Below are 26,406 nucleotides of genomic sequence, written 5' to 3'. Positions count from 1 at the left end.
TTACTATACCCTAAAAAAGCTTTTCAAAATTAAAAGTGTTCATACATTAGGTACATGTTCAATTTAACATATATGGCATTAATTTTATTTATATATGTGTGTATAGTACACACAACTCACAGTATTTCTTCCTTGTCACTGGTGAGTAGATATGTTAGTATTTTTGAGGAGAAAAACTTTTTTTTGTTCTTTCTTCCATGTAATTCATTTTATTTTTTTAAAGTTTTTATTTAAATTCCAGTTAGTTAACATACAGTGTAATATTAGTTTCAGGTGTACAGTATTCAACACTTCCATACTCTACCTGGTCTCATCACAAGTACACTCCTTGATTCCCATCACCTATTTCACCCATCTTCCCATCCACCTCCATCTAGTAACCATCAGTTTCTCTATTAAACTTTCCGTTTTCTAGAAGAAAAGTGTTACTCTCTCAAACAAGTGTTAGGAAGAATTCAGAACCTTTCAGGAGAAAGCCACAAAATTATTTGATTTCTGTTTGATATTCTCGTTTGGTTAACCATGTTGGACCAGGTTACATTCATTTATATTGAGAAATAAGAGTGGTGAAATCTCATTAAGAAGCTAGCTACATGTGCTACTTTGACATTATATCCCTTTAAGAAGTAAGATTACCTTTATTTATTTATTTTAAAAATGATTTTATTTATTTATTTGAGCAAGAGAGAGAGCAAGAGAGCACGAGTCGGGGTGAGGGGTAGAGGGAGAGGGGGGAAGCACACTCCCCACTGAGCAAGGAGCCCAACTCGGGGCTCTGTCCCAGGACCCTGGGATCATGACCTGAGCCAAAGGCAAATTCTTAACCTACTGAGCCACCCAGGTGCCGCAAGTAAGATTGCTTTTAGAATACACTTTTGCATTAGTAATATTTCATTGAAACTAGAGGAGTCAATGCTCCCCAAATTGATACATGAATCTGATGCAGCTCTAGTCATAATCTCATCAGGCCTTTCTGCAGACATTTACAAGCTGATTTTTCAATTTGTATGGAAGTTAAGGGGACCTAGACTATCTAAAGGAATCTTGAAAGTAAGAACTAGCACACTTCAGTGCTGAAAGAAAGTATTGATGTGTGGTGTGGAAATTTCTTCAATCCTCTTATAAATTCAGCAGGACTGGCTTTTATATATTGGACTTTGTATAAGAACTGAAATATACATACATCATACAGTGACCTATCTAAACCATCTAAGTTCGTCTTTCACATGTTGGTCAGCTAATGATGAATTTTAATTATCTTCTGCTGGTGTGTGAAGGGGTTTGGCTACAGGGTGATGGTTGTATTTGTTTCCTTGTCCTCTTCTCACCTCCAACAAAGCCACCCGTTACTTTGTAAGAGTCTTAACATTTTTTCTTTATGCAATTGTTTGTCATTCTTCTTACCACATCATGTCTGCCATGGATGTTATTCTTACATACTTGGGGGTGTTAGTATATCTGAGTGTGCAATGAGGAAGATCATATATTTATGTGTAACAAAACTTAAAAATTGTGGCCTTAAACTAGTAGAAGTTTATTATTCCTACATAACAAAAAGCCTTGTGTAGGGTTAGGGAAGTGTTGCAAAGTCTCAGCCCTCTTATTATTTTTTTAACTAACCCAGCATCAGTAAGGATGTCTCCATGTCTGACAAGAGATAGTAGAGCCAGTGTCAAAATATACTTAACGATCTTCTCTGCCTCTAACTTTTGAACATTCCTCCAAACCCATTTCTCCATAGTCTCCCCCCAACTTTGATTTAATACCCTTGTATGTAGGAGGTTTTAATATGTAGTGTGTTCTATGACCCAGGAGCACAAATCCACTTCTCCACATGAGTCCTATAAATAAGACTTGTTCCCCCTCCACCCCCCATCACTGCTCCAGCCATGATCTGAAATTGTATTTACCTAGTTTTTTCAATACCATCTTCCGGTTGGTCACCAAGCCCTTTTAGTTAATTATTATTTATTTAGAAGTTGTTTCTGTTTATTCTGTATTTGATTGGAACCACCCTAATCCCAATAGCAAGACCTCAATAGCAGCTGCTGATTATGATTCCCACTACAGTTTCATGTTTCATTTCAGGTAGTCTTTATGATTATTTACCTTTTAAATATTTCATTTAACAGGTACTTTCTAGGGGTGCCTGGGTGGCTCAGTCAATTAAGTGTCTGCCTTCACATGGGTCATGATCTCAGGGTCCTGGAATTGAGCCCCGTGTTGGGCTCCCTGCTCGGCGGGGAGCCTGCTTCTCCCACTGCTGCTCCCCATGCTTGCACTCTCTCACTCGCTCTCTCTTTCAAATAAATAAAATCTGAAAAAACAAAGCACAATAAAAATTACAGGTCCTTTCTATTTAGATCTTTTAATATACCAGCCAAGAAATAGCATTGGGCATAACTTAAGGACCTATGACAAGGGTGTATGTGTGTGTATATATATATATACACACACACACACACACACACACATATACATACATACATACACAGATCAGGAGAGGTTAGTTTTTACTGTCTAATTTCCTTTGAAATATAGCAGTGAATTTTGGAATCTGGTCCCACCACCCCCGCCCCCAACATAAGACATAAGATGGTAACTGCTCACCTTTGTTAGACAGAACTTCTTACTTATTCTTCAGATAAGCAGTTAACTAGCTGATGTAGTATCTTCTGGAAGAGATATAGTGAAGTTCTTTACCTTTATTTCCTGAGGGAGAATTGGTTTTTGGATAATTAATTAATTTTAGGTTATGTTCTTTTATTTTTTTGAAAGATTTTATTATTTGAGAGAGAGCGAGTGAGAGCGTGCGCACTCAAACTGGGGGCAGGCAGAGGGACAGGGAGAAACAAACTCCCTGCTGAGCAGGGAGCCCGATGTGGGGCTCCATCCCAGGGTCCTAGGATTATGACCTGATTCCTGGATCCCGGGATCATGACCTGAGCCAAAGGCAGATGCTTAGCCGACTGAGCCACCCAGACCCCCCAGGTTATGTTCTTTTAAAAGGATATATCCCTGTTATCGGCTGAGCTGTGTTCCCCTAAAATTCATACGTTGAAATTCTAACTTCCAGTACCTCAGAATGTGACCTCATTTGGACATAGGTAGGGTTTTTATGGAAGTAATCAAGTTAAAATGAGGTCATCAGGGTGGGTCCTAATCCAGTATGACTGATGTCCTTATTAAAAAGGGGAAATTTGGAGACAGATGTGCAGAGACAGATGTGCACACAGGAAGAATGCCATGTGAGCATGAAGATGGCCTTCTACAAGCAAGGAGAGGGGCCTGGAGTAGATCCTTCACTTCACAGCCAACCCTACCTACATTTGATTTCAGATTTTTAGCCTCAAGAACTGTGAGACAATACATTCTGTTGTTTAAGCTATTGAGTTTGTGGTCATGGCAACCCTAGGAAATGAATATAGTTCTTTTTTTTTTTTTTTTAATGTTATGTTAGTCACCATACAGTACATCATTAGTTTTTCATGTAGTGTTCCATGATTCATTGTTTGTGTATAAACACCCAGTGCTCCATGCAATATGTGCCCTCCTTGATACCCATCACCGGGCTGACCCCTACCCCTCCTCCCCTCTAAAACCCTGTTTGTTTTCCGGAGTCCATAGTCTCGTAGTTCATCTCCCCCTCTGTTTCCCCCCCCTTCATTTTTCCCTTCCTTCTCCTAATGTCCTCCCTGCTATTCCTTATGTTCCACAAATAAGTGAAACCATATGATAATTGTCTTTCTCTGCTTGCCTTATTTCACTTAGCACAATCTGTTCCAGTTCCATCCATGTTGATGCAAATGTTGGGTAATCATCCTTTCTGATGGCTGACGAATGGATAAAGAAGATGAGGTCCATATATACAATGGAATATTACTAATACAGTTCTTTATGAAAATCATTCATTGCCCTTAATGAGAATTCCTCTAAGATTCTGGTTGACTGTTAGTTCTTGATTTTTGGGAGGATGTGGGGGATTTGTTTTTTTCTAAATCCTTGTAATTATTTTAGCTTCTGGAAAAGTTGAGTTAGAGATTGATGTGTTTTCTGATGTATCATATACCTTTGTCATGTTATGGATGATTATTTTCACTTGTTTTAAGGGCTATGAAATGCATTATTTTTCTAGGTTTCCTTGAGTTGCCTTGTTACTTGAATATCAGAATGTTCATTCCTGTTGCATCAGAGCAGGCCCATCTCCCCATAGCACACATTTTCCTCAGTCCTGAATCTCTATATTTGCATTTTCTTTAAGCAAAACAGCATGCATTGAATATGAGTCCTCAAATATCTAGAGAAATGGTGTTCTTTCGAGATTTCACCATATTGTCTTCAGTGCTGTGAGCTTATTTAATTGGGAGAACTCTTTGGGTGATATAATTTAATACCGAATGTTGTCACCATGGAAAAATGAACTCCTTCCAGATTCCCTTTTTGAGAAAGTCATTGTTGGGTATGTTTTTCAGCCAGGAACATGCTGTACCAGATTTATTAAAATTAGTTCAGTGCTTTGTCTCATTTTCTAATATCAAATAGAAATATGCAAAAAAGAAATTGAGATAATTGTGTTGTGGTAGCCTATGAAATGGTGAACATATGTATAAGGTTTTATTAATAGAAAGTGAACTTGGAATTTTTTCCTTAAATACATAGGTTTTACTAGTAGCAAAAAGGTGAAGTTTTGGGGGACATAAACTGATGAAAATCACATATTCTAATAAAAAAAGATTTAAGTAATACTGATTTTTAGATTTTTTTACTTGCCTCATTTTCTTTCCAGTGACTTTTTTTTTTTTTTTTTTTTTGAGAGAGAGAGAGTGTGTGTGTAAGTGCATGAGGGAGGGAAGGGGCAGAGGGAGAGGGAGAAAGAGACTCTTAAGCAGGCTCCACGGTGGACCCCAATGCAGGGCTTGATCCCAGGAGCCTGAGATCATGACCTGAGCTGAAATCAAGAGTGGGAGGCTTAATTCTCTGAGCAACCCAGGCAACCCATCCAGTGACTATTCTTTAAAAGTGATTTTAGTTTTATTTTTTATTTTTATTTTATTTTTTAAAAAGTGTAGGTAGTGGTTTTTTTTTTTTTTTAAGATTTTATTTATTTATTTGACAGAGAGAGAGACAGCCAGCAAGAGAGGAAACAGAAGCAGGGGGAGTGGGAGAGGAAGAAGCAGGCTCCCAGTGGAGGAGCCCGATGCGGGGCTCGATCCCAGAACGCTGGGATCACGCCCTGAGCTGAAGGCAGACGCTTAACGACTGAGCCACCCAGGCACCTCTAGGTAGTGGTTTAAAGAAGAGTCTTGCTGGAAGAAGCTAGCAATAAGACCATGGCTATCAAACTAGTTTTCTTCATACAAAATGGTTATTCCTTTAAGTGTTTCTGAAAATTTTATGGAACAGTCTTAGCATTCTAAAGAGTCTATAGTTATACATATATCATTTGTTGTTATTTAAAAATTTGGGGCAGAAAAAATCACTGTGATGACCATTTCTGATTGACCATTTATCAAGCCTATAGGTGACCCCCTAGTCTCATAAGGTCTGGCAGTCTTCTGTCTTCTGTGGAGCCCTCTTTGATTATTCCAGTCTTCATTTCTCTTTAAATTCTCTGAACTAGTATTTAGTTTTTAGCCACACAGTTTATAACACTTAAATCTGGTTGTTTCACCAACTAGATCTTGATTTTTGTCATACGAAGGAATAATTCCTTGTATTTGTGCTCTCCTGTACTCCCATATACACTTAAAGAGGAATCTTTTTCCCTCAAGTTGCAGAATTTACAATAAAAGACATTTATGATCTTGAGACATAATAGATTTATAGTAAATACAGTTGAATGAGTTTCCCACTGAACATACTCTTTTTAATGTTTAGCACACTATGAAACAATACTGAGTTGTTCTTGGACATTGGCATCTGTTACTGTTTTGGAGACCTAACAAATTTATAGACCTTACTTGTCATTGGTTAATAACATCTTAGGTTCTGAAATCAGGCCTCCTGGGTTTTGATTTGGGCTCCGTTACTTTGCTTTTCACCTTGTGATTCTTTCTGACTCAATGTCTTTATCTGTGAAAGAGGCATGACTATAGTACTTGCTATATGATTTATTGTGAGAATTATCTAAGATTTTAATTAGATTTTATATATATAAAATGAGATTTTATATATTTTCATATATGTGTGTCATATATATAATATTTGGGAGAATTTTTGGCACTCAGGAAGTTCAACTTGGATTCATAATACAAATGTATGTTTTAGAAGGAAATACTGTAATATTTGACATTATTCTTACAACATTTCCAGGTTTGAAAACACAATGGCGGGAAACAGCCTTGTCCTACCCATTGTTCTTTGGGGTCGCAAAGCACCAACACATTGCATCTCAGCAGTACTTTTAACAGACGATGGGACCACAATTGTAACTGGATGCCATGATGGACAAATATGTCTCTGGGATCTTTCAGTAGAATTAGAAGTGAGTATTTGAAATGCCGATTGTGTTTTTTAGACACAAGGAACTTCTTAATAGAAAACAGTAGTCCCAGAATAATAGTTGGCTTCATATTTTCTGTGAAATATGTTTTGACTCAAATTGCTATTATGCAGGTTGATAATTTGTATTATTTATCAGAATTGACTTCTTCTGGTTTTTGGCTACTTGCAATTATTATATCTACCCTAAGTGGCTTAGTATGTTACATTTAAGATTTTTCAAAAGATGTTTATCCATACCGAAGCAAGTTTCCAAAAAGGTATTAAAAAATAATTTTGAACATTTATACCTTCTAAAGTGAATGTCTTCGAGAGAGCAAAACTTTTTACAAGGCATAAATTTGATTGTATTTATGGCCATTCTTTCCTCTGTGGAGTGCTCAATGTGTTGTGCTCCTAAGCCTTCATAGCGGACAGACTAGGGAAATAGAAGTTGGGAATGCACACACACAGACAACACACACAGTTCACACTAATACCTCCAATTCTAATATAACACCTCAGGATTTATTCTCCTCCCCCTCCCCCATATTTTTAATCTCCCTTTCGGGCAATTTTCCCCAGGGATTTTTCTCTAAAGGGTAACAGAGAAAATGGGGTGGTAGCTGGCATGAAATATAGGGTAAGCAAGTTGATTTTTTAAGTAATTTTTCTTGTTTTTGTTACAGCCTTATTGAGGTAATTCACATACCATAACAATTTACTCATTTAAAGAAATTGTGGTATATATATATGTGTGTGTGTATTTATATACATACATGCATACATACATACAATGGAATATTATTCAGCCATAAAAAAGAATGAAATCCTGCCATTTGGGACATGGATGGACCTCAAAGGGCATCATGCTAAGTGAAATAAGTCGGATAGAGAAAGGCAAATACTGTATGACCTCTCTTATATGTAGAATCTAAATATATATATATATATTTAAAATGAAGCTCATAGTGAGCAGATTGGTGGTTTTCAGAGGTGGGGGTGAGGGTGGGAGAAATGGGTGAAATGTTTTTGTTTTTTGTTTTTAGTTTAAATAAATTGAATTTAAAAAATAAAGTGTACATTACCACAGTCAATTTTATAACATTTTCATTACCTCAGAAACATACCCTGTACTCTTTAGCTGTCATTCCCAGTACCTCCATTTCCTCCCAAGGCAACCACTAATCTGTTTTCTATCTCTTTTTTCTAATGTGCAGTATATGTAAGGATGTTAATTTGGTTTGATAAATATCCCATATCCCAAATATAATTCCTCTGTAGGTTTGGCTGTTCTGGGCATTTCATATGCATGGAATGATATGTGGTTTTTTTGTGACTTCCTTTTTTCACTTATTATAATATTTTCAGAGTTCATCTGTATTGTAGCATGTATCAATACTTCATTTTTTTAAAATGGCCAAATAATGTTCCATTGTATGAGTATACTAAATTTAATTTATCAGTTAATGGGCATTTGGGTTGTTTGCACTTTGGCCATACGGAATAACGCTGCTGTGCATAGTTGTTTATGAGTTTTTGTGTGGACATATGTGTTTGTTGCTCTTAGGTATACACCTAGTCATGGAACAGCTAAAACTGGAAAAATACACTCTTGAATGACATGTAAAGGCTAGGTATACATGTTGAAAAATAACTGGGAAGTGTCATAAAATGTAATGCCTTCAGGATTGATAGTGAACTAAATACGAATCATTAGTGTAGTTGTGAAGAGAAAAAATACCACATCACATTTTACTGGAATGATTACAAGCAATAAGACTCACTTATGAGAGCTTAGAAACAATTCTTTCACTAATTTTGTTGCATAGATTTTACTAGAATGTTACATTTATTTAAGTTCAAGTAAGAGGGATAAAAGTGACTGGGGGAGTGAGAAGTGTTGGGGGAGTGGGAATGGGGCTAGGAGAGAAATAGATCTTTTGAAAGCTATTAAGGGAATTGGACTATTTTATCCAAGGGAAAAGAAAGCTAAATAAAAGTTGGCTTGGTTATTGTCTTTGATATATGTGGTCATTCAGAGCAATTTCTTAAAGCCATCTTTTTCTTTCTTTCTTTAACTCTAGAAAACTTCTATTTAATGAATCGAATACATTTGTGTTCATTAAAGAAACATGTTGATTTATGAAAATATTAAACTTCTATTTTTAGCTAACTTTGTACTTAATGAAGATATAGTCAAAAATATAGTTTCATTTATACGATTTTTTTTGTTGCTTTTATCTGATAATGGCGGCAGAGCCATATATTCTAGTTTTATTTTACAAATGTTCACTGTCAATATTTAGAAAAACCATTGCTTTTTGGTATTTTGACTTGTGTACTGTGACTGTGCTATATATTCATTTTTGGTTCCAGTAGTCTTTTTCTAGATTTTTCTAGAATTCTACTTTTTCAAGGGTCAAGCATATTTTATTCTTTTTGATTCTGTTGTAAATGTGATTACTTTCTTAATTTCTCTTTTAGCTATTTTGTTGTTAGTGTATAGAAATGCAACTGATTTTTTTATGTTTATTTTGTATCCTGCAACTTTACCCAATTTGTTAATTAGTTCTAGCAGTCTTTTGTGGAGTCTTTAAGATATATAGGATCATGTCATCTGCAAACAGAGAAAATTTTACTTCTTTCTTTCTGATTTGGGTGCCTTTTATTTTTCTTGCCTAGTTGCTCTGGCTAAGACTTTTGGTACTATGTTGAAGAACGGTAGCAAGCGTGAATATTCTTGTCTTGGTCCTGATCTTAGAGGAAAGACTTTTAGCTTTTCACTGTTGAGTATGATGTTAGCTGTGAGCTGTCATTTATAGCTTTTATAAAGTTGAGGTACAATCCTTCTATATTCGTTTTGTTAAGAGTTTTAATTATGAAAGGATATTGAATTTTGTCAAAAGTTTTATTGCCTCTATTAAGATGATCGTGTGATGTTTATACTTCATTCAAAAATTTTTATTTTTCTAGATTATGGTGGGAGTAAAGTCTAGTTCTAGTTACTTGGTATGGCTTAAAGTGATATTTTCCATCAAACCCATGTACATTTAAAACGAAACTATTGGTAAAGCTTTTTCTTGGGAGAAATTAAATAATTGACCCAAGAGCATAATTTTTAGTGGAAGACTACTGAATCTTTATATGAAGGTGGGATTGGATGTATGAGAAAATTTTGGTTGTATGGGAAAACTTTCTAGGCCCATTCTAACTATAAACAATGGTTGATTCTTAGATAATTAAAATAGAAATTTAGCCTTTGGGGGGAAAAGTGCATATTATATAACTAAGCAAAAAAAGATTGAAATTTTCTCTAAATTGTAATTATACAAAAGATGACTAGAATGAATTTTATTTGGAAAATCTCTTAAGTTGTTACATACCAGTACTGTAGAACAATATTAGTACTCTTCCTGTGGAATATTTAATTTTGAATAATTTAGCTTTACTAATAAATTAGGATAAATTGTTTGCAAAATGGACATCAGGATGGGTACAAAGGAACTTTGTTATATTCTGTTCTTTTAACTGGGTATTGAGTATGTGGCTAGTAAATGTATTCTTTATATCTTATACATATATTATAAATGTACTTGTACGTATTAAATATTTAATTGAAAAATATATCCTGAAATAACCTAAGGCCCTGAAGTAACCTGAAGTAATAACATGCCAGTTGGTACAAAGTAGATAAATTTGGGGGCTGATTGCCAGACTATTTTAGAATAGTGGGTATTAAGCCATTCTTTCTGTAAGGCACTGTGTCACTAAATTGTCAGTCTGTGAAGATCATTCTTCGTTTCTGATAGTTAATGTTGCTATCAGCATTTGGGAGGGTGCCCGTCTTCTATGTTTTTGAGTTTTGAATTTGTTAATCTAGAGACTCTAAATATGTTTTCAGGTCAATGAGCATATTATTTAAAAAATGAGTAGGGTTAAATTATTTTATTACTAACTCACATTCTTAAACTAATTCTTCAGTACACCCTAGCTTAATGCTTAAGACTGCCCTCGTTTGACCTCTAGCTCTGTCACTCTCTGTATGTGTTGGGCAAACAATGTTATCTGTTGGTGTTCCAATTTTGACTTCAGAACTACCTGGTGGGGTGATTATGAGCATTAAATAGGGGGGGTTCACTGTGGTGTTACTCTCAGGTTTTGGTGTTCTGAGCAATTCTTCTCAAATCCGTATCTGTATATTTATATTGAATATTTAACAGGATTCCTAAAAATTAATTTTTAAAAATTTGGTACTTACATCAACATATTTATGTATTTCTAGGTTAATCCTCGAGCACTGTTGTTTGGTCACACAGCCTCAATCACCTGTTTGTCTAAAGCTTGTGCTTCTAGTGACAAACAGTATATTGTGAGTGCATCTGAAAGTGGGCAAGTATTTTCTTATTCACTTTTTTCCTCTTAGGTTTTTTTTTTTTTTTTAAGAATTTATTTATTTATTTGACAGAGATAGAGACAGCCAGTGAGAGAGGGAACACAAGCATGGGGAGTGGGAGAGGAAGAAGCAGGCTCATAGCGGAGGAGCCCGATGTGGGGCTCGATCCCAGAATGGCGGGATCATGCCCTGAGCCGAAGGCAGAAGCTCAACCGCTGTGCCACCCAGGCGCCCCTCCTCTTAGCTTTTTTTTGCAAAAAGTACCAGTGTATTAGTGAGTAGGGAATTTTTTTTCTTTTGAAGTATTTTTTAAATGAATGCTTCGATTGTCTGAACTTAAAGATATTTGGAATATGGTTTTATAAATGTGAATTTTATCTTTATTAATGATTTTTGTAATACTTTTATCATAATTTATGATTATATTTTTGCCTTGCTCTTGAGAAATTCAGAATACCTTATAAGTTAAAGCTTGATTACTAATCTCCATGGTATTTTTATGGAGTTAGGCAAACAACTGAATGATGGCTAGGCTAGCATAAATTTGGAAGATGAAGCCATGCAAAGTTCATATAGTTGTATTCATGTATACACTAACATAATTATATATTCCTGAGTCCTAGAATATAACTTGTTTTTAGAGAGAGAGAAATCATTAGGTAATAGTCATAGGGTTCAGAGTGAGGAGTTTCTAAACTTTTCTGGTGCTTAGAAAATTATATATGTAATATGTTATTGAAGGGAGGTGGGGACCTGGAAGAGCATTATTTAAGAAGTTCTTCCCTCCCATCAGCCCCCCATAATTTATGAACTTGAAAAGAACCTTTTGTAACTGTAACAAGAAGAGACAGTATCAGGTAAAAATATAATCCCTTTTGGTCAATTAGAGGATAATTCATATTAGCATGCATATTCTAAATAAGATTGAACATCTTTGAAAAATTGTTTCATACCATGTGAGATATAAGAAAAGGCATTTTGAAGAAACCCTTGAGAATATTAGCATCACTGCATTTTATTAATGTCTTCTGTTAAATAAAGTTTATTTCTTTAAAAGACAAAGACAGATTGATATTTCTAACTTTGAATGTCATATCTTCAGTTTGAGGTAGAAGCCTTTTTTGTTATGCACGTGATAAAATGTATGCAATAAACACTGAATCAAAATTGGAATATTACATTTAATTTGCAAAGGTTTGGAATTAAGTTGACTTAATTAAGTTGGCTTTGTGTTGTGCTAAATTTTCTAGCTATGCTGATAACTAATGGAAAAATCCTGGTGGTTTAAATTAGAAGTTTATTTCTTGTTTTTGTCACTTGACCCTGGTATATCATTTGGGGCTCTGCTTCACTGTCATCCTTACTTTGAGGTTGAGGGTGAAGGGAGCAACCACTGACAGAAGCAGTTGCTGTTTAGAATGGAGGCAGAGGAGAAAGAAAGTTCTTGGGGCCCTTGCATCAGTTGTGGCCAGAACTACTCACAAGACTTTAACAACCAAAAGGGAGCCAGGAAATGCAGTCCTACCATGTGCCCAGAAAGAATGTGGTTCTAGGTGGGGGTGGGGAGGTTGGGATAGTGAGTGAGGACCAGAATTTTTCCAAACAGCATAATGATTATATACTCCTTTTCCTTGAAATATATCAGTTTTAATGAAAGATTAAAGTACTGTGACAAAGATTGACGGTGCTTTTACAAATCAGATTTAAAATTAGCTATTATTTTTGTTTTATAGAGAAATGTGTCTCTGGGACGTGAATGATGGCAGATGTATTGAGTTTACAAAATTAGCCTGCACACATACAGGCATACAGGTTAGTATCTATATCCATAATGGTCCAAGTCAGCACAACTTATTGCAGGTATACAGTTAAATGTTTTTTAAACATTGAGCCTAAAGTTTTATATGAATAATGGGTGGAGATGAGTAACAGGACAAGAAGACTACAGTTGGGGTAGTGAAAGTATTCCTCATTGGATGGTACAATGAGGGCATATTAAGTAGAGGTGACTAATGGGGAAAGGTGGAGGGTTAGCCAGTTACCACTGCCACTTCTGTTCTTTCTGGCCATCCTGATTACCCAAGTGAGAGCCCCTTTATTAGTTGGGTCAGTCCTCTAGATCCTGAATAATGAATTCTCTCATGCTAAAGCCTTTATGATTCCATTCACGCTTAACACAGATTGACCCACTTTACAGATCATATCCTGCTTATTACTTGTGCAGTTGGTCCTTGGGTACATTTCTTTTGACTTTCTAACTGTTGAAGAAATGACTATTTCATATGTCTGCCTTATACAAGAATTGACATAGGAATTTATAGTTTCTGGTTTCTATTCCTGGTATTCGTTCTTACTCTTTCATAATTGTCAAATTTTTTTGTGCTTCAATTTATGCATCATTTACTCTGTTGAATATTGGGAAAATCACAAATCTATTGAAAATATGATTTATGTTCTCAATGGGGCAGGAGAGGGAAGAGAAGAGAACTAACATTTACTGAGCACATATTGTATAGTCATTTCTTTTACGGTGTTTCATTTAGTTCTCCCCACATCCTTACAAATGAGATAGGAGTATGCTATTTTACATATAAAGAAGCTGAGACCCAGAGTGATTAAATGACTTGTCCCAGTCTCACAGTGAGTCATTCCTGGCGCCAGCATCCCAAATCAGGTTTATCTTTCTATTCTTTCGGTTACATCATACTGCCTCCCGCAAACAAATACAGTCACTTGTTGGAAAAGAAATCTTGTGCCAACACAAATTAGAAAAGCAGTGGAAAATGTTTCAAGGTGAGGTGATGGTTTGTGTAATAAAGTCTTTTTTTTTTTTTTTTTTTTTTTTTTTACTGTTTCTTATCCTCACAAAGGCCTTTTAAAAATTGCTTCTTTGGTGTTGTTAGAGTGTAAGCTTTTTATTTAAGGGCATATGTTACTTATTTTTTATCATATGATGAATCATCAAGGTTTATAGAGAGAAAATGGATAATGAATGATATATGGTTAGTGACTTTATAGATTATTTAATGTCTCGAACTCATTGGATATAAACATTTTGACTGTTGTATAATTCCATGATTTAAAAACTTTTGTTCTACATTTTAGGAAAAATTCTCTTTGTTTATTCAATTTACTTTTAGTGCCTGTTCTTTCTCAGATCCTGTATTAGGTCCTGCATTTAACTTGGCAAACATCTCTAAGTAGAAGATGCTGTTTGACAAGTTCACTAGTGTGGGACAGTTGTTTCCTGTGTGATCTTCACTCTCAGGTCCAAGAGTGAGTTGTTTGTATAAACAGAAATGATAAACCTTGGTCACACTGGCACTTACTGAAATCACAAGGAGATGCCAACTTACTAAATTATTACATGGGAGATCCCTTTTTGATATTTGGAAAAATTGTTTCTCCATTCAGGATACTTTCTTTGCTAGTATGAAAGTGTCTAAGGAGCTAAATTTAGTGGTCAGAAGATTATTTGGGAGTATAACTTCAAAGCAAAAGGTGGGAGGCATTTATCAGGCAAGGCTAATAAAATATCCCTGCCCCCAGGAGCGAGCTCTTCTCTACTGACTGTCGTGCATGTGTCTCTCCTGGCTGGTGTCAGGTGGATACTGACAGAGATTGCTTCTCTGCACCCATCTTTTCCTCCTCAACCCTCTCCCCTTAGATGGGTCAGGGCTGCCTATGGTCACGTAATCATATGAGAGTGCCTGGCAGTCCCTGGGACCTCCAGGTTGTGTGTCCTGTTTTTTGGATCAACCTTCTAAGATCTAGAGATGCCCTCTGTGATTGTGTTTTATTAGACTCCCCTCTTGGAGTCTTAGTGGTGCTACCTTGCCCTTAGTTAATGTGCTTAGTTAATGAGCTCTGTGTTCAGTGTTTAAGAAGTTGTACTCCTTCTTATACAGGGTACCCCATAGTTGAGAGAAGATCGTATTCCTTCACATGCAATGTTGAGCCTGAGAACAGGGCTGATGAGTGTGGGAGCAGTCCTTAGTTACTTTCCCAGTTGTGGAGTGGCTACAGCATTGCCCTTTGTACTCAGTCTAGCTTGCCGTCATGTGATTCGTGTAAGGTCCAATCCTTTGGAAGTAGTTCTGTGGTTATTAGATGTCTTCACCTTCGAGTAATCCTCTAAGAAAATCATTGCACTAGGAAAGTCACTTTTTGTTTTTTGAAGCTAGCGGGAGACAGGTCCTTTGAGAAGTTGTTAATCTTGTTTTGATAGTTATTCTTCTTCTGCTCTTTGGTTGATGGAAACCCATCCTTTCCTTTTGAGTTATTCTTGGGATGAGTAACATGTAGATCATGATTGTATTGGTTCGTCCTCTATTTTTCTTTCACAAAGTGTAAGTTTACATGGTTTGTCTCATACTTTAGTCTGAAATAACACACTTAGATTAATCAGAATTTACTGCTGATTATAACATGGTTGAATAGCAGTCATCTTCTAAATTTCGTTTGGTCATAACTAATAATTATAAGCCTATACCCAGCTATTCTCATTCATCTAAAATTCATATTTTTTGCTTTGGTTTGTGAAAAGATTCCTTTTGCTTTGATTTGTGAAGCTGATTTTGTTGAGGTGTTTTATGAATTCATTCAACAGTCCTGTTTTAGATGCTATAGGAGGATTAAAAATGAAGAATTACTGTGACTTCTGCTCCAAAATATTTCAAAAGGAAGGATGTTAGGAAAAGAATAATTTTTGTTAGATATTTTGAAATATTAATGTAACTTGATGAATGTGTGTATATATATGTAGACACCTATAAGAGGTGCCAGATAGTACCTGTCTGGTAATATTCCTGGAGAAATTGAGTGCCATCATAAGCTTGATGAAGTGCTTGCGAATTGAGTCTCAGAAGTAAAGGAGAACATTTAAAACTCTTTTTCCTTTTAGTTCTACCAGTTTTCTGTTGGAAATCAGAGAGAAGGAAGGCTTTTATGCCATGGCCACTATCCTGAAATCCTCGTTGTGGATGCCACCAGCCTTGAGGTGTTATACTCCTTAGTATCAAAGATCTCTCCAGACTGGATTAGCTCCATGAGTATTATCCGATCCCACCGAACACAAGGTCAGTGTGTGGTGCCCTTTAGGGACTTCACCCCCCTGACATAATGGGTAGTTTACTGTAGAGTTCTGTATCATATATGGTATATTTCATAAGCATAAAACATAAATAAGAAGTTTGAGGGAAGAAGGAGTGGGGGCTTCTGTGATTGGCACAGTGGGTGGAAGGTAGATCAGAAAGGGTCTTGTGTGCTAGCTAGGGAACTTTGGTTTCGTCCTGTAGATCAGGGGTTGGTATACTTGTACTGTAAAGGACCACATACTAAATATTTTAGGTTTTACAGTCCACGTGATCTATGTTTCAGCTACTACGTTCTGCCAATGTAGCACAAAAGCACATAGTACTGAAGTGAATGAGCCTGTGTTCTGATAAAATGTTATTTACAAAAAACAGACAGTGCGCTGGATTTGATCCATGAGCTGTGGCTTTCTGGCCCTTACTATAGATGTTGGACAATCTCTGATAAGAATGCTTGAAGGGACTTATGTTTTATTTTATTTTTTTATTTTTTAAAAGATTTTATTTGTTTATTTGAGAGAGAGAGAGCACATCCATGAGTGGGGGTGAGAAGGGACGGAGGGAGAGGGAGAAGCAGGTTCCTTGCTGAGCAGGGAGCCCGATGCGGGACCCGATTCCAGGACCTTAAGATCATGACCTGAGCCGAAGGCAGACTCTCAACAAACTGAGCCACCTAGCACCCTGGGATTTGTGTTTTAAGCATCACTTTGGTGACGTTGTTGAGAATGGTTTAGATGGAAGATGATTTTAATACCCCAGCCGAAAGTGGTGCAGGTCTGAAGTCCAGCAGTGGCTGTGGAAACAGAGTGGATGGGTTTGCAGCATTTCCCAAGGGCTCACTTGCAGAGTATTGGTTCTGAAGTTTGTTAATAGGTATTAGTGAAAAAGGAGGGTTCTGTGGTCAAATGTATTTGGGAGTTGTTCAGTGAAATAAAATTGAAGAGGCTTCTTTAATCTGGGACCTTCTCAAGTAGAGGCTTTTTAATACCTATTAGAGAATTACTGCTTTATTCAAGAGCATAGCAGTGAAAAAGACGTTCAACTTCATTTTCCAGGCAATAGGGAACTCATTATTAGCATATTCACCTATAATCTTAGTTACAATCAATGTTTTCTTTAAAAAAGGGCTATATTTGTGACAAGTGGTTTGCGCATTTTGAATTTTTACGCTGTTTCCACGTGAGAAGCACATGTACTGTGGTCGGAATAAGATAGAATGTCACTGATGAAAACTTTTGTGCTGTGCATGCAATTCTAAATGTTATCAGTTTATAATCTTGCAAGCATATGTAACTTTTAATCTGCACTTACCATATTCTAGTCTTTGGATATTTGAGAATTTTAGCTATATTGGTATGTTCCACTTTTACTATAAATTGACAGGTTTGTGAGCAGTTGTTAGTGTCTCCATACAGGGTCATGACTTGTAATCACTGCATTCCAGTGCCTTACATTGCCTGGAGAACTGTGTAATATGATGAGGTTTTTACTTAAGGACAGCAAACGGTTCTTTTTAATAATAGTAATAACCCATCTTGATTGACAGCTGAGTGCTGTACCTGTGGTGTGTCTTAATTCTCATAGCAGCCCAGTACCAGTGTTACTCATTTGTATTTGCTTACAGATAAGCAAATTGAATCTAAGGTTAGTTAAGTTATCCACAGTTCATCCATTAGTTAGTGAAGAGAATGAGATTTTCACGGATATCTCCCTCACTCTGGAACCCGCACGAGACTGCTCCTAGTGTCTCTGCTCTCAGAGTTTCATGTACGTTACCATGGCGCTGTGACTGCTTCCTTACCTACAGCTTATGCATTTCATTTTTAGATCATGTCTTGTCCTGATCACAGTCTATAGAGGGTGTAATGTGCCATAAAATGTAGAAGACAGGCAAAGTAGGTGGGACAGTGGGGAAATGAGTGTCTTCAAGAAATAAAGTGAGTGTGCTCATCCATGATAATTAAAAGTTGTGAATTTTGAAGAATAAAAATTCTTTGTTAAATCATCAAGTAATCATAGTGATCAGGAACATTTGAAATTATTAAAAACTGGTTGATTAGAAATAAATTCAAGTAGCTGCAAACAACTTTTCCTTGAATTTCAAATTTGTGGCCTGTTGTGTTTCAAAATCTGGCTTCTATTTCATGAAGTAGAGAATTACGCTTTTACGCCAATTAAAAGCATTATTACTTAATTTCATTAATGTTACTATATAGAAAGAAAGCGTATTATGTTTGTAATCTTGGGTTCTTGGTCCCTCTCGACTTAGAGGACACCGTGGTCGCACTCTCAGTGACGGGCATCTTGAAGGTGTGGATTGTTACCTCTGAAATAAGTGGCATGCAGGTGAGACAAATGTTCTGTTCTTACAGAGTCTTCAGTTTTAGCGATAGGCCCCCTCCCTTTTTTTCCTAAAGAGCCAGGAGAAAGCTATTCTTTTTCAAGACTCTTATTGACATAGTATTAGAACATCCCCTAGTATGCTGTCTCTGTAAGTGTATTACGTTTTTCATTTTTGATGGCAGACATCTGCTCTGTCGAGGATATGAAACAGAGAAACATACTGTACAGGATATAAAGTAGAGAAACACAGAAGAGCTGGGATTTTCCTCAGTTGCCTCTATTAAAGTTAAAAGACAGTTTTGCTTGAGGGAAAAAAATAAAGCAAACCAATACAAAAAGTATATAAAGCCAATTTTAGTTCTCTCTCTGTTCTTTGGGCTTGAATTCCTTGTAGCTCTGTTAGTAGAAACGGCAGATCAATATTCTGACAGTATCGATGCTAATCTCTTCAGCTACTGAATTTTTACACACTGAATTTGGGGAAGGACCTGGAGGAATTGATCAGTTTTTTTTTTTAGCGTAGAAGGACGTATAGATACAGAATTTAGGTTTGACTCAAACTTTTATCATCTGTTATTGCCACAGTGTTGGCACTCTGATTCTCATCAGCATTTTAATCTTGAGTAGCTTTGTAGCAAAGACATTGTCCCTGGATATGGTTGGAGTGTATTTTTGCTGCTTTTTATTACCTTGGTTCTCACATAAGAGGCTAAAATGATGAATATATCAAGTGATGTCTTTCTTCCATTTTATTTATTTTTATCATTGTATGATAATTTTAATCGACAACCAAACCATTCCTAACGTTTTACATATCTTTCTCTTTTCAGGATACTGAGCCAATATTTGAGGAGGAATCCAAACCGATTTATTGTCAGAATTGCCAAAGCATTTCTTTTTGTGCATTCACACAAAGGTCACTTTTGGTTGTGTGCTCCAAATATTGGAGGGTAAGATAACTATATAAATATGAAGCTGTATTTATACCCTTCAAGGTGTTGGTTTATCAGACTTCCAAAGATAATTATAAGGAAGAGCTTGGTTCAAGAATATTTTAACCCTTTGGAATTCATATAGGCTATTGTTGTAGTGTTAATGTAATAAATGATAAATACAGCCAAATCATGATAAATTCAGCTAAGATTTAATTACAAAAAGGCGCTGTATAAGCAGTTTGATTGCTTTTTATTTAAAGAAAACTAAAATAAAAATTCTGAGCCATTGAATTTTTTAGCACTGTAGAATACACTTTTACCAATTATTGAAGGTGGCAGAAAAATTCTTCTAGGAATTATGAGATCAGAGTTTTTAGTCCTAGCTCTAGCACTTACTGGACATGTGACCTTGAGCCCGTGATGTAGCCCTTATTTGTGTCAGTTTGCTGTCTGTAAAATGGGACAGCAATGCCTGCCTCCTGCAGTCCTTCGAAGGCTCATATGAGATCATGATGTAAAGGGACTTTGTTAACTTTGATGTGCCTTACAGATGCAGAGCTCCAGATGGCCTGTGCTGCTGATGAAATTTTAGGGACTTGACTTTTTTGGGGGGGGGAGCACGGGGGTCTTTTATACGTGAGAATTATTAAATAATAAAACTGAGTCTTTTAATTAGCTATTTATGATACTTCAGCCCCTGGATGAAATTAAGTAAGATAATTCCCATATTAATAAAAAAGAGATGTTCTGATGTCTGAGTGTATTAGAAATATTGTTACTGAACATAGAAATAAAACAGGAGTCATAACCATGCATTCTAGAGGCTGGTTCCCTATGACTAGGAATTCTTTGATGGAACATTCCTCCCTTTACATAAGGATTCCCTGTGCCTACGTAAGGCAGCACATTTGCTCCACGTGTCATATGCCTGACCGCCAAGAGGCACACAGCTGGGGACCTAGTTGTGTTTTCCCTGGTGAAGGTGACTATGCCCCAGGGCTCACTGACACAATGTCTTTAACTTGAGGTAGGGAATTTTAAAGGCCTGAGTTTGTTAAATATATTTCCAGAAGTTTAGTTTTTAGTCTGTTTTTTTTTTTAAAGCTTTTATTTATTTGAGAGAGGGAGAGAGAGCACGAGAGAGCACAAGCAGGGGGGAGACGGACAAGCAGGCAGGGAGCCTGACCGGGGCTGGATCCCAGGACTCTGGAGTTATGACTTGAGCCGAAGGCAGACGCTTATCCGAATGAGTTACCCAAGCGCCCCTTGTTTTTAGTTTAAATGTCACTGTATCTTACTTAAATGACACCAACATGAATTAGATTGTAAATTTCTTGTTCCTTGTAGGTGTTTGATGCTGGAGACTATTCCTTGCTGTGTTCAGGTCCTAGTGAAAATGGACAGACGTGGACTGGAGGTGACTTTGTATCAGCAGATAAAGTAATCATTTGGACTGAAAATGGGCAAAGTTATATTTACAAACTACCTGCCAGGTATTTAATCAATAATAAGTTAGGATTTTAATCAAAGCAAGCATCTGGATTCAGGGTATAACTCGAATGGATAAAAATGTTTAAAGTATAAATGATTTAGGTAAAAAACTTCAGAGTTTCTTAAGTTAGCTTTATAATTCCAGTTTAACTTATAAGTACAAAAATTAGGTGGATCTTTATTTCAAGTAGGGTATTTTAATGACATTAATTTAATGCCTACATTAAATTAACTAATTTGAAAATCCATATTTTGTGCATTGTCCAAAAATCCTCCTCATATAGTATGATAAAATATTTAATGCCAGTATTTTAATTGAATGTTATATTTTTCTCATTTTCAGTTGCCTTCCAGCTAGTGATTCATTCCGCAGTGATGTGGGGAAAGCAGTTGAAAATTTAATTCCTCCTGTACAACATAGCCTCTTAGATCGAGCAGATAAAGAGGTAAAGTTCTTCAGGTATCATTTATAATTGATAGTGACATTGAAAATTTCTCACAATCGCATTTATCAGGGTCTTTTGGTAGCTAAGAATTTGAAAGATTCAGGGCATTGTGTTAAATGTCATAAAACATTTTGACATGGTCAGTTATAAGCACAGTTCTAAAATTTACATATCTTTATCATATATGCTTTTAGTGCTCATATTTCTCAAAGAATACAGATGATCTTATACTGATTACATAGTGGAAATGACTTTTTGGTAAAATATTGATGGCATAAATTATGCTATCATGCAATTGTAAACGTAGTGACATATAATTTTGGGAGGGCAAAAATAATCATGGAAAACTGCTCATTAGTATTAGTTCATTACTTGCATAAGGCATTGCTATCTCCCCAAAATCATATAGTGTTTTAAATTATCAGGCATTAGAAATAAAGAATAAAAGAAATTTTCTGTCTGTGACAACCAAAGTTTATTATGATCTCTTTTCTTTTCTTTTTTCTTTCTTCTCTTTCTTTCTTTCTTTCTTTCTTTCTTTCTTTCTTTCTTTCTTTCTTTCTTTTTCTTTTTTTTTTTTTAAAGATTTTATGTATCTATTTGCGAGAGTATGAGTGAGAGAGAGCAGGGGCAGGGGAGCAGAGGGAGAGGGAGGAGCAGGGAGCCTGATATGGGGCTCAATCCCAGGACTGGAGTCGAAGGCAGATGCTTAATTGACAGCCGCGCAGACATCCCTGATTTCTAAAAACCTACTTAATATTAATTTAGAATTGAAATGCAATGACACTTCGTACTAGGTTTTCATCTCTGTATTTTTTGGGCATTAAGGACAAAGCTGTGGTTTTGGAAGTAAAGTTTCCTTTACTTATATTCTGGGTTTGTATAGCTTTTTCATTTTGAACATTTTGTTCCATCTTTATGTGATGGGATTGCTTTTTTTAATATTTTGAATTTACAGAATTTATACACCTCTGTACAGTTAAGATGCTCTATAACCTATCCTTTATTTTCCTAACTTGAATGCCTCCTTTTCTCTAACCAAACAGTCACTTCCAGGTAAACTAAGGGATAATGACTTACATAAAAAACATAGGTAAAACAAAGCAAAACAAAGTACGTATTATGTTTTTAAAAATACCAGCTCCCTGATATGTTTTAAGTTAAGATACATCTATTATATGGTGTGAGATACACTGTGGACTATGGAATATTGGTTATTATAGCTGCTGTAGCAACTTCTCCATGTTAGAGATATTGTTTATCAGTTACAGCATTCAGTAATTTTCTGACTTTAAGTTAAATCACAGAATTCATTATGCTTAATATATATAGTTTCTCTAGGCTAGTGATTTTTAGGAAATAACTAACACCAAATACAGTAATTAGATTATTTGTTAACTATGATTGTCAAAACTGAAATTTATTTTTTACTGCTTTTCAGGATAGGATTCTAAGCTTTAATATTCAAGTATTTGTGAATTTAAATTCTAAACTTTAATTTTATGAGCCCACCCCTATTTAGTATTTTCAAATAAGTGGTATCATTGAAGGCATAAAAAGAGAAAAAGATTTTGTTTTAAAAAAAGTATACACAAGACGCTAATGAATGGCCTTTGATCCTAGTGGTCTATAGTTAACACATCAGGCTAAGTTCAAATTGATTTTGTAAATGTGACCAAGTAAAATGTCATGCTATTAGTTGAAAATATACTGCTTAAAAAAAATGGAGTCTTCTGGGGTGCCTGGGTAGCTCAGTCGTTAAGCGTCTGCCTTCAGCTCAGGGCGTGATCCCGGAGTTCTGGGATCGAGCCCCACATCCGGCTCTTCCGCTGGGAGCCTGCTTCTTCCTCTCCCATTCCCCCTGCGTGTGTTCTCTCTCTCGCTGGCTGTCTCTCTCTCTGTCAGATAAATGAATAAAATCTTTAAAAAAAAAATGGAGTCTTCTACTTGTACAATCTTGGTAGTTTAATTTTGCTGCTGCTCTTAGTGACTAATCAGGAATGGGCAAAAAGCTAGGATTAGTGAGTTCTCCCCTTTTGACCTTTAAAGTGGAGACTTTTCTTTTTGGTGAAGGAGTGGTATATCTTAGTTTTAGTTATTTAATAGGAGACAGTTAAATACATTGCATTGTTGTGGTGAGTAATCAGTTTTTCTAAAATAGAGAAAAAGAATATAAATACTAATTCTAGAGAAAGACTATGAATGCAGTTTTCATTTCTTTGCATGTTTGTATTTTATTGGACTTGAATATTAGTTGACATGTAATCAATGCTATAAAATTACATTAAAATGTTGTTGACTCATGCCATAAACACGTTTGTTTGTTTGTTTGTTTGTTTGTTTTTTTAACTCTGGTTCTGAGGCAAACTACTTAACATCCTTATCTGAAAAAATGTTAATATGTGAAATTTTTTTTTTAAAGATTTTATTTATTTATTTGACAGAGAGAGAGACAGCCAGCGAGAGAGGGAGCACAAGCAAGGGGAGTGGGAGAGGAAGAAGCAGGCTCCCAGTGGAGCAGGGAGCCCAATGCGGGGCTCTATCCCAGGACCCTGGGATCACGCCCTGAGCGAAGGCAGATGCTTAACGACTGAGTCACCCAGGCGCCCCTGAAATATTTTGATTAAAAATAGCTAAGGGGCTCCTGACTGGCTCAGTTGGTAGAGCAAGCAATTCTTGATCTTGGGATCATGAGTTCAAGCCCCAAGTTGGGTGTAGAGATTACCTTAAAAAAAAAAAAAAGCTAAAAATTTTGAACATTTTTCTTTTGGCAGTTGCTAATTTGTCCTCCTGTTACTCGGTTCTTTTGTGGATTCAAAGAACACCTCCATAAACTATTAATTCAAGGTGATTCTTCAGGAAGATTGAATATTTGGAACGTATCAGACACACCTGATAAACAGGAAGGTAAAGAAGATAGTAATAAATCATGTGCAGCAATTTCTTAATTCTTTTAATTTAGCAACCTAAATACTAAGCACTGCATAATAAATTCATAATGTACATGTCATTTTATTCTTCTTAGAATTATAGTTTGTGACAGTTATCATTTTCTGATATATATTACTGAATCAACTAAGTACATTTATTTTAATGTTTAATTTTTTTCTAACATGGACAAATTTTTTTTTTTAATACAAAACAAAACCTCCACAGAATTGAAAATGACAACTTCTATTAGTTTGCAAGAGGCATTTGATAAACTGAATCCTTGTCCTGCTGGAATTATAGATCAGCTGAGTGTCATTCCCAATAGTAATGAGCCTCTTAAAGTCACTGCAAGTGTGTACATACCAGCACATGGACGACTCGTTTGTGGCCGTGAGGATGGAAGCATCATTATTGTACCTGCCACACAGACAGCCATAGTACAGCTGCTGCAAGGGGAACACATGCTCCGAAGAGGTATACTGAAGATCTGCAAGTGTCTAACGTGTTTTGAGAACTCTCTAACCATGATATTGACAGTGTTTGCCCTCTTTGTCTGTAAGAAGTACAATGAATCAGCTTAGTTGTTAGTGTGCTAGGAGTTGGTAGAATTTAATGCCGGTGCAGGTAAGAAATACTTAGTACCCATTATTGGAACATATACCACGTAATGACTGTATGTAGAGAAATATCTGATTTTACCTCTTGGTATATGTTAATAGTTTCATTTATTATTAGTTATCTCTATAGCTTACTAAGTAATTACCATATTATCAGTAACATCGCCAATCTTTTAGAACAGTGCTGTCCAGTAGAAATACGTATATATAACAGTATATGATTTTCTGTATTCACATTAATAAAGTAAAAATGAAGCAGATGAAATTAATTTTAATAATCTGTTTTCTATATAACCCAGTATAGCAAAACTATTTTCATTTCAACTTGTAGAATTGAATAAAATTTCAATTTTACAATATAAGATCAATTGCAATCAATATAAAAAACTACAAGTGAGATATGCCACATTACTTTTTTGTGCTAAATCTCTGAACCCTCCTCTATTTACAGCACATGTGAGTCTGCGCTAGCTGCATTTCACATGCGTGGCAGCCTCGTGTGGCTGGCAGCTACTGTATTGGACAGAGGATTTTAGAAGACAAAATTAGAAGCTTTTTCTATGATAAATATTATAGTTGTTCTAACAATTCATGTTTGCCTTTATCTGCTTAAACCTTGTAAGACTATAATTTTCTCATTTTAAATCCAAAACCTTATTCACAGGTTGGCCACCTCACAGAACACTCCGCGGTCATCGGAACAAAGTCACATGTTTGCTATATCCTCATCAGGTCTCAGCTCGTTATGACCAAAGATACCTGATATCTGGAGGCGTGGATTTTTCAGTCATAATTTGGGACATATTTTCTGGAGAAATGAAACATATCTTCTGTGTGCATGGTGGGGAGATTACTCAGCTTCTAGTTCCACCTGAAAACTGTAGTGTAAGTTGATCATAAAAGGTAATTTTATTGTGGTAGCCCTGAGTTATATTGCTATCAGGAATAGAATCTAACTTAAAGAAAATGTGACGAAAGAATTAGCAAAACCCTTTCAATTTTAAAACTAGATAATGTTAATATATAATATTTAAGCAGAATTATAGTTATTTACTATTGGGTATAGAAATAGAAGATGCATATTATTGTTTTTTCCTGTTACTTGCTCCTAAATAGTATGGCTTGTCTCTGAAACACAGTTGCAGTTTATCAGAGTTTCAATTTTCCATTTTAAAGTAGTTTAAATATTCACAAAGATATTCTGCAATCTCATTATGTTCAGCTCTATCTGAGCAGAAAGATAGTGGATGTATACTTCGGTAGAGGCAAAATACTTACTAGCACTTATTAATAGTGTTTGTTTAAATAAACACTTATTGTGAAAAGGGAAAGTATAACAGTCACTGATAATGATTTTTGGAAAATTTTGCATTCTTTTATGAAAGCAGATTGCTTTCTTACTGATGGGTGTGTAGTGATATCAAAAACCTAATTTAGGAATATGACGTTTGAGGACGCTTTAGGACTGATAAATAATAGACCCATAATTTTTTCTTCATAATTTCTTTTACTGTTTGTTAATCATGAACTTTTTCTTGTGATTAGCCAACTTTGTGTGCACAATCACTGTTTCCCAGCATTCACATATGTATGCATGCACATACAAACACACACACACTGTTGTCTTACACACAGGTTTCATGTTTATCAAAATCCATTCAGCTTCACAGGTTA

At 35.8% G+C, this 26,406-nt stretch overlaps 1 protein-coding gene across 1 annotated transcript in view; it reads left to right on the top strand.

The window, feature by feature from the left end:
• Positions 1 to 26,406, top strand: part of WDR7 (WD repeat domain 7) — a 337,551-nt gene that overhangs the window by 17,042 nt on the left and 294,103 nt on the right. Inside the window, exons 3-13 of the mRNA XM_040632480.1 lie at positions 6,313 to 6,484; positions 10,766 to 10,872; positions 12,610 to 12,688; positions 15,780 to 15,954; positions 18,239 to 18,315; positions 19,143 to 19,262; positions 20,595 to 20,740; positions 21,082 to 21,184; positions 23,959 to 24,091; positions 24,341 to 24,589; positions 25,397 to 25,617. Coding sequence (XP_040488414.1) covers positions 6,326 to 6,484; positions 10,766 to 10,872; positions 12,610 to 12,688; positions 15,780 to 15,954; positions 18,239 to 18,315; positions 19,143 to 19,262; positions 20,595 to 20,740; positions 21,082 to 21,184; positions 23,959 to 24,091; positions 24,341 to 24,589; positions 25,397 to 25,617 — 1,569 coding nt within the window. The 5' untranslated portion in view covers positions 6,313 to 6,325. The remainder of the gene's footprint in view (positions 1 to 6,312; positions 6,485 to 10,765; positions 10,873 to 12,609; positions 12,689 to 15,779; positions 15,955 to 18,238; positions 18,316 to 19,142; positions 19,263 to 20,594; positions 20,741 to 21,081; positions 21,185 to 23,958; positions 24,092 to 24,340; positions 24,590 to 25,396; positions 25,618 to 26,406) is intronic.

This window comes from Ursus maritimus, unplaced genomic scaffold, assembly GCF_017311325.1.
Source record: "Ursus maritimus isolate PB19 unplaced genomic scaffold, ASM1731132v1 scaffold_18, whole genome shotgun sequence".
In the NCBI taxonomy this organism is placed as follows: Eukaryota; Metazoa; Chordata; class Mammalia; order Carnivora; family Ursidae; genus Ursus; species Ursus maritimus.
This window is presented reverse-complemented; position numbering and strand designations above follow the sequence as displayed.